Source organism: Clarias gariepinus, chromosome 8 (assembly GCF_024256425.1).
Source record: "Clarias gariepinus isolate MV-2021 ecotype Netherlands chromosome 8, CGAR_prim_01v2, whole genome shotgun sequence".
Classification (NCBI taxonomy): Eukaryota; Metazoa; Chordata; class Actinopteri; order Siluriformes; family Clariidae; genus Clarias; species Clarias gariepinus.
The window spans coordinates 20,136,486-20,149,716 of NC_071107.1; the positions used below are offsets into that span (position 1 = coordinate 20,136,486).

At 38.0% G+C, this 13,231-nt stretch overlaps 2 protein-coding genes across 12 annotated transcripts in view; both read left to right on the top strand.

The window, feature by feature from the left end:
• Positions 1-209: 209 nt before the first annotated feature.
• LOC128529103 (cytochrome c oxidase assembly factor 8) lies at positions 210-3,747 on the top strand. 2 transcript variants are annotated; one of them, XM_053502439.1, is made up of 5 exons: positions 210-431; positions 1,944-2,141; positions 2,344-2,407; positions 3,375-3,465; positions 3,609-3,747. In XM_053502439.1, exons 1-5 carry the CDS (start codon positions 303-305, stop codon positions 3,730-3,732), a joined length of 606 nt encoding a protein of 201 aa, XP_053358414.1. In that variant the 5' UTR covers positions 210-302; the 3' UTR covers positions 3,733-3,747. The 2 variants fall into 2 exon arrangements, with proteins under 2 accessions (XP_053358414.1, XP_053358415.1); XM_053502440.1 differs by lacking the exon at positions 210-431 and adding an exon at positions 882-1,684.
• Positions 3,748-5,132: 1,385 nt separating this feature from the next.
• Positions 5,133-13,231, top strand: part of klc1a (kinesin light chain 1a) — a 29,416-nt gene continuing 21,317 nt past the window's right edge. For 2 of the 10 annotated variants that reach the window (XM_053501340.1, XM_053501341.1), the window contains exons 1-5: positions 5,133-5,328; positions 9,900-10,176; positions 10,309-10,374; positions 10,521-10,685; positions 10,763-10,841. In XM_053501340.1, coding sequence (XP_053357315.1) covers positions 9,901-10,176; positions 10,309-10,374; positions 10,521-10,685; positions 10,763-10,841 — 586 coding nt within the window. In that variant the 5' untranslated portion in view covers positions 5,133-5,328; position 9,900. The remainder of the gene's footprint in view (positions 5,329-9,899; positions 10,177-10,308; positions 10,375-10,520; positions 10,686-10,762; positions 10,842-13,231) is intronic. The other 8 variants (XM_053501343.1, XM_053501345.1, XM_053501342.1 and 5 more) reach the window with 6 other exon arrangements.

Below are 13,231 nucleotides of genomic sequence, written 5' to 3' on the forward strand. Positions count from 1 at the left end.
TCCCATAAGACCTCCATAATCAAGCCTTTAAGAAGGTCAAACATGGATTAATCAATAATCTCACAAAAAGCCTTGCCATGAACTGCATAAAGAACAGACATGCATGTAGTAGTGGATGTGTATTATTTTTCTGCGTGCTACAGAAGCCTTAGGACTAATACTTATCATAGGGTTTACAAATGACTTTTATTTTTTTAAAGCGACCCGTGACACATGGTTGTGATTGCAGCCGGCTTCAGTGCGTGTGATGGTGGTTGCTCCGGTGGTGTAAAGGCTGATTGATCTGTGTTAAATAATTAGAAATGAATGTCCGAGCAGTCGGGAGTTTGTTCTGTCGGTCTCAGCGTGTAGCCCGCGGTGTCCTGGCGCGTGTCCTGGCGCGTGTCCCACACAGCACTGAGCAGAAGCACACAGCGCCGGAGGTCACAGAGGTGTGTAGCGGTCACAGACTGTGGGCTCGAGTCCTGAAATACTCAACAAGTCTTTATTTAACACATCATGTACTTAACGTCATGCATGTTAGGGAGGAAATAAGGTGTTTTCAGCAAACTGAGAACGTCTTACTTTATCTTATTTTTTATAAACACTGTAAACATGTAGAGCTTCAGTAGTTTCTTTTTCTATGTTATAACGTTGTGCAGTAGCTTTGGATTTTCGATTTAAACTTGACATTTCAGGATGTTTGGAAACCAGTTCATGTCCTTTTAGAGCATAAACTGATTTTAAAAAATTTAATGTGTAATTTGGTAGCTTCTAAGTGAGCTGCTACCCTGTGTGTGTGTGTGTGTGTGTGTGTCTGTCTGTCTAGGAGTCCAGCAGTCTTAAGACAACTTAAAGTTTAAATTAGAATCTTTGAAATATTTACACCCAGTATGTATATGTGGATGGCTGTGGGGAAAAAAACAGGGTTCAGGTCAAGCAAAATGTCTGGAATAACCACTGTACTGAATTCGTTGGAAAAGGAAATAAGCATTTTTATTTTGACAGCAGAATGTAAGCATGAGTGAACAATTTTTTTTGGTAGATGGTTGTGTTGACTTTGGACTTGATAAAACACAGTGGACCAACACCAGCAGATGACATTGCACTCCAAATCATCATTAGCTGTGGAGACTTCACACTAAACATCAAGCACCTTGGATTTTGTGCCTCCTAACTTTTCATCTAGACTCTGGGACCTTTATTTCCACATGAAATCTAATATTTACTTTCATCTTGAAAAAGGAGTTTGGACAAAGCAAAAACCAAACAGTGGTCCAGTTTTTTTTTCTCCATAGCCCGGGTAAGATGCTTCTGATCTTGTCTCTGTTTGAGGAGTGGCATGATACTAGGAAAGCAACAGCTGTAAATCCAGTTTCCTGAAGACCTCTTTTGCGAGGTGGTTCTTGATGTACTTACTCCAGCCTCACTCCACTACTTTGAAGCTCTCCAAAGTTCTTGAATAGGCTTTTCTTGACAATCTTTTTATGGCTGCGGTCATCCCTGTTGCGTGTGCACCTTTTCCTACCCCACTTTTCCCTTCCAGTCAGCTTTCCAAGAATTTACTTTGATGCAGCACTTTCAGCGATGACCTGTGGTTTATTCACTTTGTGGAGGGTGTTAATGATGATGATTATTATTTTCTGGACAACTGAATCTGGTGTTCCCCATGATTGTGGGTAAATGTACTGAACTAGACCAAGAGGTATATGGTGTGTATTCTGTATGAATAGTAATTTCCCTAAATCCAAAATAAAATATTGTAAGGTTTTACGATACTAGATTTTTTGTTTTCATGAGCTGTAAGCTGTGATTATATATAATTGAAATATATAAGCTCATATAATCTATATTTTTTATATATTAAATAATTTATTTTTAAAATCCATGATTTTCAAATATGCACTGTAGTTATTCTGTCCATTACTCTGGCTTACTGATGTTTTGTATTTTACTTGCTTAAGAAAACCACATTTAGCCCAGCACCAACCTCTAAATATGATTGGATTGGACCACCAGACAGACTGTCAAACCTGCGGCCAATCATATACCACATCCCTGAGAACGAGACACAGTTGGAGAGAAAACTGAGACATCTGAGGCAGGAAACGGAGGACTGGAACCATGAGTTCTGGACGATACAGAATGTCACCTTTAGCAAAGTGAGGAAAGACAACATTTCGGTTGAAATTCAGATTTCTTTTTACAAAACATTTATTTGTAACCACTAGAGAGCAATGTTTCATTGTTAATTGATTTCATGTATAAATTATGTATTTTAACTCCACAGTAAATTAAGTGAACTTTGTTAACTTGTTGGGCTCATAAATTTTCATAATAGCTAACTAACATATATATATTTAGGAGAAAGAGGAATACATACAGGCACAGCTGAAGGCTAAAGGACTAACGGAAAGAGACGAGAATGGTAAGCAGTTCAATAGTTGTTCAGTTTATTTTACCTAGTTTATGGCAGAAATGTATGACGCATCATCTTCATAATGCACAGTCTGCATCACAAAATATTATTTTGTTAAAGTACTGCCAATAAGAGTACTCTGTTATCAGTGAAAAATGAAATATTTTATAAACTTGAGCAAATTAAATATATATCAATGTAGTTATTCTTACACTAAATAATAAGATAAGCACACTGACGATGATGATAATGATTTTAGTCATTTAGAAAAGTGTGTCATTTACATTCTATAACAATAATCCCTTATATACAGCCTGTATACAGTTTTACAGTATACCCACCAATTTCTTGCAGGACATAAGTTATTGTAAATTAAATTTTGAGTATTTCTTTAATGCATATGGCATCACATGGTAACATAAAACTGTAAAAGTTGACACTGTACACTGGTTATGCTTGTTTCAGAAGACTTTACATTGTTGTGATTAAACATGGAGGTGTAGAACAACCAGGACAAGGATTTCCAGTCTTATACTTAAAGCATATGTTTCTAAAGATGTTCATTTCATCAAAACAGGAGACACTTTAATCAGTTGAAGTTATTCAGTGATTAGATATGTCATTCAATCTATGAGAAGTTGGAATGGAAGCTGGCAGCCCTCCAGGCCTTTGTGGATAAAATTGGTGATTCCTGAATTACAAGTTGTCCATTTTGTCTCAGCCAACACAAGTTTTTTAGGTGAATGGCCAGCACAATTCACAGTTAATCTGAGCAATTATTATTTTGTTGCACATAACAGTAAAATCTGCAGTATACAGTGATGACCTAAATGTTATGTATTAATGATAGTTTATTTAGTTGTGACTGTAACTTTTTTATGTTTTTTTTTAGGTTTTCTATGTTTACAGTGAAGCATAAGAAAATAGAGTTTGTCTTGCTGCTATGATTTCTTGCTATGATTGTTTTGCATTGCAGGAAGAAAAAGGAATTTAACTAGTGAGGAAATGGCAGCCTTCTACAAATACTTCTTAGACAAGAACTGTATAAAACATGCAGCCTATAACAAGTAAGTATACACCTCCTTAATAAAAATTAGTTGCATCTGTATAAATCGTGAGCAACTAGCTTACATACGTATACCAGTGGGTTGTGATAGACAGACAGTGCTGCACTACTGCTTGTTATTACCCCAAATGCTTTATTTTGTAGAGATTGGTACAGACGGAACTTCACCATTACAATGCTGATGGCCAGAGTAACTCTGCATAATTTCTGGAGGACAGTAACTGGGCAAGTGAGAAGTAAAGGCAAACCCACAACAATGTCCAAATAAAGTCTTTGTCAATCAGTTTCCTGTGTTGGTTTCCTGTTCTACTTAACATTACTACATATCACAAAGATTTTATTTTGGAATAATGTAAATATAAAAGTGTATTGTAGTACTTGTTTGCTATATTCATTTAACTTGCATGTAACAAGCTCAAATATATTAAAAAAAACAATCATAAACAGTAAACAGGAGTCAAATTGTCATGTAATCAAACACTATAAATGAAATTTAAGAGTCAGCTGGAAGTTAAATTAGGATGAAATTGTGGTTGCTGGGTTAATTCAGAATCAATATGAGTAAAGAAGGGAGGGAATAAAAGAGTGAGTTTTGGTGTGAGTGGCAGAGGGAGTAAGACAGTAAACATGGTTCTGAATGTAGAAAAAAGATGATAAAATAAAATATACTGTACTGTGGTAACATGTTTTTAGTTTAATTACTGGGGTTCACTGAATAAGGTTTGTAAAGAAAACTGATATGTTTATCATAATGATATAAACTATGAATATTTATGAGGAAACAAGCAGAGGGATATATGACAAATTCACCAAGTGTGTTTAGCCTAAAACCTCTTTTGGAATTCGAATTATTATTACAGTAGTAGTATAGGGAAATGTACAAATTTATGTTTGGCTCTGTCATTTGGATACTGTACTATTTTTCTTTTCAACCTGAAACGGTAACAAGAGTCAAATTATCATGAAATTACTTACTTGGTCATCGTATATACCAGGGGTTAGCACAATTTGGAATTCAGCACCACCCAAACACACCCACTGAACCTAATAATTAACAGATTAGTTCAATCAGCTGTGTTAGAGAAGAAGAATCACCAAACTGTGTTGAACACTGGCCCTCCAGGACTGGAGTTGAAGACCCCTGGTCTATACCATCTATATCATTGTCTTTATCATGTATACTTGGTTGTGTGGCATAGAGCCTATTCCAAGAGACTTTGGGCATGAGACATGGCACACATACACACTCAAGCTCACTCACACTACGGGCAATTTGGAAAAGCCAAATAGGACTATCTGCATGTCTGTGGAGTGTGGGAGAAAACCCACCAAGCATGGGGAGAACATGCAAACTACATGCACACAGACCCTGAGGCGGGAATCGAACCCTTGACCCTGTAGGTAACCACTGAGCCACTATGCCACCTATCCTGAAGTCAAAGAGACCATAAGAGAAATTGAAGAGGAAGTTGGAAATTAAATAAGGGTTGAATTGTAGTTGCCAGGTTAATACAGAATCAATATTTGAGGGAAGGAGAGCATGTAAGAGAGTGAGTGAGAGGGGGATAGAGGAAAAGGAACGATATGAGATAGGGGGAGGGAGCAAAAAACGCGTGGGAGGAAGTGAGGAAGGGGTTATGGAGTGAGTAAGTGAGGGAAGGAAGGATTGAGCGCGGCTCCTGCAGTAAGAGCTCTGAGGAGTTGATCTTTTTTCTTCGCCGCTTTGAACAGAGATCAACACACACACACACACACTCTGCACCTTCACCACCTCACTGGACGGGCTGCTGATTCAGAGCCCTCCTTTAAAAAAAATAAATATTTCGAATAAACATTTCAGCACGACTGGATGTTCTACAGAACTGTAAGTGATGTTCATTTCTGTGGTTCACTACTTAGGTAAGATTACTTTAGAAATCTGCTTTATAACTAGTGCTCTGTAGAATCTGACTGGGAGTGCCAGCCTCTCATGTCAAACACCACCGTTAGCTAGCACGCTAAAGTGTATGCTTTTCCCCGGTCTGGGTTCAGTCATGTGCAGTATCTGTAGTCGCTGAGACTGATTAATTAGACTAATTAAGTGACTTAATTATCCTGAGTTAGACATGAAGTGAGCAGAGCTGGCAGGAGGTCTAACAGGCTAAGCGGGGAAGCGACGCGCATTAGCCAGTTAGCGTGTTAGCCGCAGAGCAGTCGTCACTGAGTGCAGTTACTAATTCAACAGAAATGATTTCACATTCAGTTTAGGAAACATTAATTTTGTAATATAGAGGTTTTGCTAAGTTATTACAAACACTGAACTGAACTGGCTGAACTCGTTCTTAGCTAAGGTTAGCTCTACATCAGGAAATAAATAGTGTGAAACCTGCCTCCTTAATGAAAGTTGGGACAGAGCCTGAATGTAACTGTAGCTAATGCTATGGATATAAATATCCAGGATTCATTTACTGCATTCATTTATGTGTCACAACGCTGTTTTACACATCTGCACTGTATTCAGGAAGTTTTTTTATTTTTTATTTATTTCTTTTAGGTTTGCTAGTAAAGTGTCACTACACTATTCTGTTGTAAGTCAGTTCTCTTGAGTTCATTTAAAGGCCCATATGTTTAGTCATGTTAGAGTTTTTGTTTTAGATTTATTTGCTAAGAGATGCGTCATCTGTCACTGACATTGCTAAGCCTTGTTAGTTTTGCATTAGTATTCAAGCAGTGGCTTTAGTCGTGTGACATGGCCAGGCTCGTCTGTCTTCCCTGAAAGCATGTTTTGTGTGTTTTGGTTGGGAAGATGTAGCCCAGTGTCTCACATCAGACTTTACAGCAGTGGACTTTAAACCTAGACAAGCAGTTTCCAGAGATATGAGCTTGCTCTGTGTGTTTTATTTTTAATGCCACAGTAGGTTTTATTGCGTGAGGTACACATTACATTGTGTTAAAATGGTGCAGGATTTATTTATGTTACAGATTTAAAGGAAGCCATTTCAAATGAGATTTTTGCTTCTGCTTGCAGGCTGTAGTTGTTTCGATTCTTCTTTTTCTTTTTTCAACCAGAGTAAGAAGAAATCTGCCCTTTATAACTGCTTCTGCTTTTCTACCTGAATTAGTGGCCAAAAGTATTGAGCCGGAAGTGAAATTCAACATTTTAAGACATTCTCAGTTATGTTTTGTTTTTAAATAATGTCAAGTGAGATTATAAGAATAATCTGTTGTTTTATGCAATGGACTTGTTATACAACAATCAATATTTAGTAAAAAAAAAAAAAAGTAGTTTAGTCTTTAAAACCTGCTGGATCTGGCTGGAGAGTCAAAATAACATCTGCAGTATTCTGATGTCACTTGCTGATGTGCCTACTTGATTGCTTTCTGAAGATCATGTACAGAAATTTGTCAAAGACGTTCACGGTTCAATTGACAATTCCAGAGTTTTAGGCGTTTTTGTCCAGAAAGTAAAATTCCTGCCAGATATTTGTTCCTTCCATTTATGATTGCAGCTGATTGTAATTGGCACAAGTGACACCTGTTTGATCAACTGTAGAATTATAATACATGGCATATGCTCCCTTAGTCCTTTTTTTCATCACCACTGTAGTATAGCTTAATGGGTACTTATAATGGTAATAAGAAAGATGTTTTATTCCTCTTTAAACTGATTCCGTCTGATTAACAGTCAAGGTTAAATTTATTCTTTGGGTGGGTTTGCGTTTTTTCGTTTGCTGTTTGGTTTGCTTTTATTCCTTATTGCACATTATTGCATATATAAGCTGATAAAATTCTAAACAATGAAGAGTATATAGGGCAGAAAACTCTTTAGTTCAGAAATATACATAAATAAAGAAATCATCAGAGTGTGAAGAATAATGAGATGGTGCACAATAACTGGCTAGATAATTATAAATATCTAGATTAAAGCATTGTGTGTTTGCATCCACCCATAATGTGTTGTTTTTGTTTTTGTTTTTTTGTAATAATCCAAAACAGCACTTTAGGTCTGTCCATTTGCACTTTGTGCCTTGGTTAACTCACATCTAAATGCAAGGCATCTGGGCCACTTCCTGACATATGAAATCTGACTGAAACCACTTCCCTTAGATAGTGTAGGACCGGGAGTTTTAGTCCATACTGGAATGTGATTGCTGTGTTCACACCTCCCCAAATAAACCACCCTGACGTGAAAAATGCACCAGGGTTTGAGTCAGAATAGCTTCTCATTGCGGACGTAGCCAAGACTGAACTAGGTGGTCTACAGAACAAGTGCAGTACTCTAAATAGAAAGCCAAATAGACAGCAGCAAATGCTGAGGAAGTAAGTGTGAAAAAGATTTATTTCGAGATATTGGATACTGAGAACATATAAACAAAGATGTCTGATAGCTTTTTTATCAGTAATGAGTGAAATGTGTGTCCTCTGTCATCAGTGTGCCTCTGCTATTGCCACCACGTGAGCTGGCACATAGTCTTCCTTTTTGTTCTGATGTGATGTCGCTGACTTCACTCTACCCTCAGCAGACAAATTTTGCGCTGTGGTATTGTCACTGTTCGCATTAGTAGGTCATACCCTCCTGCAGTTGAGTTCATAAGTTTCCTGGTGAACAGAATAGTGAGTCATACTGCAGCTCGATCTGATCAACACATCAGCTCTGACTAACCAGCCCTGTACAAGCGTCATTCCTATTTCCTTTCTGCTTTCTCTTACTCTCCACCTCTTTCTCTCTCGTGTTATAATAATCCTAGTAATTGTAGTTTTATTCTAGTCATACTGTTTATAGCTCTTGATAGGAAAAAATCTTACAGATAGGGAATCGGTAAGGAAAAGGTCTCTATGGGTACAGAAATCTGAGTTAGGGCATACAGGAAATGATTGATCACGTCAAAGGCCTGGAGTGAAGGCATTGTGCAGTGAATATCTGTGCTGCAGATTGTCAGATCTCACTCCTTCTCTCTGGCAATATGCTATGTCTGTAAGACGGGACCGATTTAGATCTGTTATTAGGATGCACAAATGAACTCTGGTGCCAAGTAGTAATCTTTAGTATTTTCTAACTTTCATCAGAACAGTAGTTTTTTTTTCTTTTTTTCTTTTCTTAATCTATTTTTCACATGCAAATGTGAAAGAACCTGAGCACACCAAACTAAAAACAAAAAGTTTGTCATTACTAAAAGCAAATGTTGGCTAGATATTTTTTCTAATTGTTCCTTGTATTTGGATGAAGGGATTTGGCCAGCTTTTTATGAACACATTGTGTGTGTGTTTTTAATGTAGTGCTATATTTAAGCTCTAAAGCCAAGAGAAGATTCTCCTGAGAAAATCTTAATTTTTTATTATTTTAATGAAACGGCTGTGCGTAGCTTTCGTCTTTATGTCTCCCTTTAGTATATTTTCTCTTCTGATTAAAAATTGGGTTTTGGTGTTTTTCTTAGCTCTATCATTAAGTAATTTAGTTATTGCTCTAGCCAGTGTCTCAATTTGAATTAATAACCTAAGGTTTTATTACCACAAATAAATGTATCACTGTCTATCCCGTAATTTCGTTGAATGCTCTGAGAGGTTGTTTTTGTTTGTGTCTCATAGTTGCATCATTCCCAGAGGATGTATGCAAGAGAAAGTGAAGCACAAGAGATTTCATTAGTGTGCTGTCTCCCAGCATGCTCCGGTGCTTCCTTCCTGGTGCTTGTCACATGTCGGGCTACCAGCTTTTTTCTGGGTCACATGAAATTCAGAGTCAATTGCTAGCCTCCACTTCTGCAGATGTTGGAGCAATCGTGGCTCCTTGCCTTACTACTTCAACAGCAACTAGGCAGCTAAGATTTTTTTTAAATGTATAAGAAACAGTGACACTTAAATAAAATGAGATTTAGTTTAGATTTGTACGTGGTGGTTTAATGTCCATAAATTATTATTTGTTTTCTATTTTAGCATTTTGCTATATTTTCTAAGTCACTTGCTTCTTTCTGCGCTTCAGCAGTCTTGCCAATACACCTTGGCAACTGTAAGGGCAACTTGTTTTTGTGTTCCAAAGAACCTCAGTCAACAAAAATGGCATTACTGTAGGTTGCGCTCCTAGTAACCCCCTCTCATTTACCTTGTACCCCCAATAGAAATCTCTGCATTGTTGTCTTTTTTCAGGATGGTTTTTATGGTGTTTGATGGAAATTGCTGATGTGTAATTGCTGGCTGGTGGGGAGGAATGTTTTTGTAAATGCATTTTCTCCCTTCATTTCTTTATTTAAACCTGTACAACCGGTATAGAAGCTGCAAACAAAGTCTGAGCGATCTCACTATTGAGTTTTTCCTCATTTTAAGCCCGAAAGGAGAGCCTAGTTAACCAAGCCGAGGAACACTTGTTCTTATAAATAATGCGTTCTTATAAATTAATTGTAAATGCGTATCGAGTCTGTAACGTATGTACATGGCTTGGTAAATATTTCATTGTGTGTGTAGGATGCGTGAGGAAATGTCGAGTGTGGTGTGTATGAAGGAGGTGGAGGGGCCGGGGGACCCTGCGGAGAAGCTGTCCCAAGATGAGCTGCTGTGTCGGACACGGGAGGTCATGCAGGGGCTGGAGGCTCTCCGTGCCGAACACCAAGCCATCCTGGAGGGTTTGATGGGAACGCTGCGTTGCCTCAAACAAAGCCAGGAAGGCCGCGCTGTCGAGGAGAAGTCCGTCATGATTCAGCGCTCGCTGGAAATGATAGAGCTCGGCCTTAGTGAAGCACAGGTTAGAATTTATGACTGTTGATTGAAAATCAGCCCTCTCTGATTGGCTCTTAAATTAGATTAGGTCTTCTATCCTATTATTAGTAAAAGGAGGGTTTAAGGATGACTACAATTCTATGTCTCAACTCCACAGGTTATGATGGCTCTTTCAGGGCATCTGAGTGCAGTAGAGGCAGAGAAACAGAAGCTTCGGGCTCAGGTAAAACCAGATGCACACACACGGGCTCAATGTCTCCTTGAGCTCCTTCTTAGCCATGCTTTCTTGGTATCTAGTCCATAAAGATGCACGCACACACAGCATTTCTCTCCTGTCTCCGGCTGTGTAACAGTGTCTGTGTGTTTCAGGTCCGGCGGCTGTGCCAGGAGAATCAGTGGCTTCGTGATGAGCTGGCAGGCACGCAGCAGCGGCTGCAGAAAAGTGAGCAGAGTGTGGCCCAGCTGGAGGAGGAAAAGAAGCACCTGGAGTTTATGAATCAGCTCAAAAAATATGACCAGGACCTCAGCCCAACAGTAAGAATCCCACTTTCCCTGTTTGTTTATCCCCATCATAGTTTCTGTCTTAATCGGTTTCCTGCTTTCTGTTTCAGGATGACAAAGACTCTGACTCGAGCAGGGAGACTCTGGATGATCTTTTCCCTGATGATCAGGATGATGCAGCCTCTGGCAGTAAGTATCCGTGTCCTCTTATCCAGTTCTTCTCACCACTCTGACCACGTTAACATTACAAACCACATTGTTGGTTCTGATATTGGTCAGATAAGGTTTGTATGTCATGACAGTTCATATTCATATTTAAAAGGGACTTTTATTTGACTTTTATGTGAATGCATCTGTCCTCTGAAACAGCAATTATGCATGCATTGATATGTCTGTGCTCCGTCCATCTGTGTTAAAATATGTGGTAATTGTATGGCCACTGCAGAATTAATCGAAAAAAAAAAAATCATTATTTTGATTCTGATCACTTAATTCACCAATCAGACCAAAGATTAAAGAATGCAGTCACTTCTCTCATCTCTCTTCCTCATTTACGACATTCCGCTGACACTAATGCGACCTGTAACACGGAGGCAGAACTAAACAGACTAGTCGGTTTGCTTGGTGGAGTTAGAGTAGTATGCCATTATTCTCGTGCCAAAAACTTGAGCATAAAACTGTGTTGTGCGTCCAGGTTTCATTCTTTCTCACGCCAACTGTCACTCGCGTCCACTCAAATTGTATTTCCACTTTCTGTCTCGCTCTCTCTCCTGTGTGTGGTCCATATCACAACGCTTGCTTACTTAATTTCAGCCAATCAGAGGCTAGAGAGGGAACAATCTGGTGCATGTGTCAAACTATTACACCTTCTTCTGTTTTTCTGTTTAGCCACAAGCACTTTATCATTGCATACACTGACAATGATTCATTGATTCTATCTAGTACACAGAGAATAGATCAAAACCTACATAGAATTGTACAAGAAGTATGTTAAGATAAAGAGAAATAAAACCTTTGACAATAATAAATTTTTTACTGAAGAGCTATAGCTGACTGAGTGTCCAATAAGCACAGGTGCTATTTTCTAGTATATATAAATAACAATCTCTTGTGTGTGTGTGTGTGTGTGTGTGTGTGTGTGTGTGTGTGTGTGTGTGTGTGTATATATATATATATACACGCACACGCACACACACACACACACACACACACACACACACGCACACACACTGTCCCATGGAGAAGAATCGTGATTCACAGTTTAGCAAGAATGAATGCTGCTCAACCACTTATTCATTTTGAACAGTGAATTGCAATTTTAGCAAAAATATGCTTGAGGGCTCTATGCCTTGCCAGAGGCAAAACGGTTTCATGAATTCTAGTTCTCCTTCAAATTGCATGGCCATGTATATTTATCTAATCACCTAGACACCTCATGAAAGTGACTTATAAGGGGAAAAAGTCACTCCAGGCAGGTAATGTAAACATAGCCGAAACCTTGCGCTCTTCAAAACAAGATTAAAAAAGTATTTTATTTATCTCAAAGTCATTTATTTTAAATAATTGCTAATGTAAATGGATGCTATATTAGTAAGCACAGGGATGAAAGAAATGTAAATTTGTCAACTACAAGACAGAAAGACTAGAAGCTTCACATTGGCCTTTTTTTCTTTTTTTATTTTAATACAACTGGAGCGTCTTCGTCTGTCCCTGGTTTTGTGTTTTTCCTTTTGTTTACTGATTGATTAATCGCTTCTCACCGTGGAGTACAGATAAAAGAGCTGTGTGGACCGTGCCATGGAGATAGTCCTTTATTCAGGTGGACATTAGGATTTATCAGATGCAGCCTGAGCACACTTGCATAAATTCCCTCTTGCAACATGACAAATATTCTGCATTGGTGAAAGTATTAATACAGTATAGTCAAGGACATAGTTAGTGGCACCTCACATGAAAATGAGGAATTGATTTAAGCTTAAGCATACGACATTACATTTCAAGTGCATTTGGACTGCAAGGTATTGGTTTCAAAGGGATTGATACCCTTGCAGTTAATATTTTATTTAGCCTTCTCTGAAATAATTACAGCGCTGAGCCTTTTCCTAAGGGATTTTTAAATCAATTCTATATATTTTTTTGGACTTTACATTAGTTTACACCAAAAGATACACCATTTACACCATAAGATACAATTCACGATATTGCTATAGAAATTTCAAAATAATTTTCTAGCTGATATACATCTGTGTATAGTATGTACTGTATGTATCTGATTATGGTGTATGTTTTGGATAGATAATCTGTTTAAAGATCTACTGTAAAGCTTTAATTTCTTGGCAGAAGCAATAAGTGTTTGAAACTGAAATATTCTGGTACTCGGCAGAATTCATGTTCTCCGGAACCTCCATGTTTTACAGTGGGTCTCAGGTGTTTTACTTTTTGTATAATAACCCAATTTTTTATGGTGTGCTTACCAAAAACTGCTGTTGTTCAAAAGAGCTGAACAATGTATTTGGTAATTTTATATTTACCATAACCATTTGCCAAGTTTTAGATCTGACACATGATAATTCTTTTTA

Bases quoted from the DNA above. Each gene is read 5' to 3' on its own strand.
- LOC128529103 (XM_053502439.1), top strand. From the start codon at position 303: ATGAATGTCCGAGCAGTCGGGAGTTTGTTCTGTCGGTCTCAGCGTGTA. The intron at 2,142-2,343 runs GTGAGGAAAGAC...ATATATATTTAG, and splicing joins AGAATGTCACCTTTAGCAAA to GAGAAAGAGGAATACATACA. The intron at 2,408-3,374 runs GTAAGCAGTTCA...TTTGCATTGCAG, and splicing joins AACGGAAAGAGACGAGAATG to GAAGAAAAAGGAATTTAACT.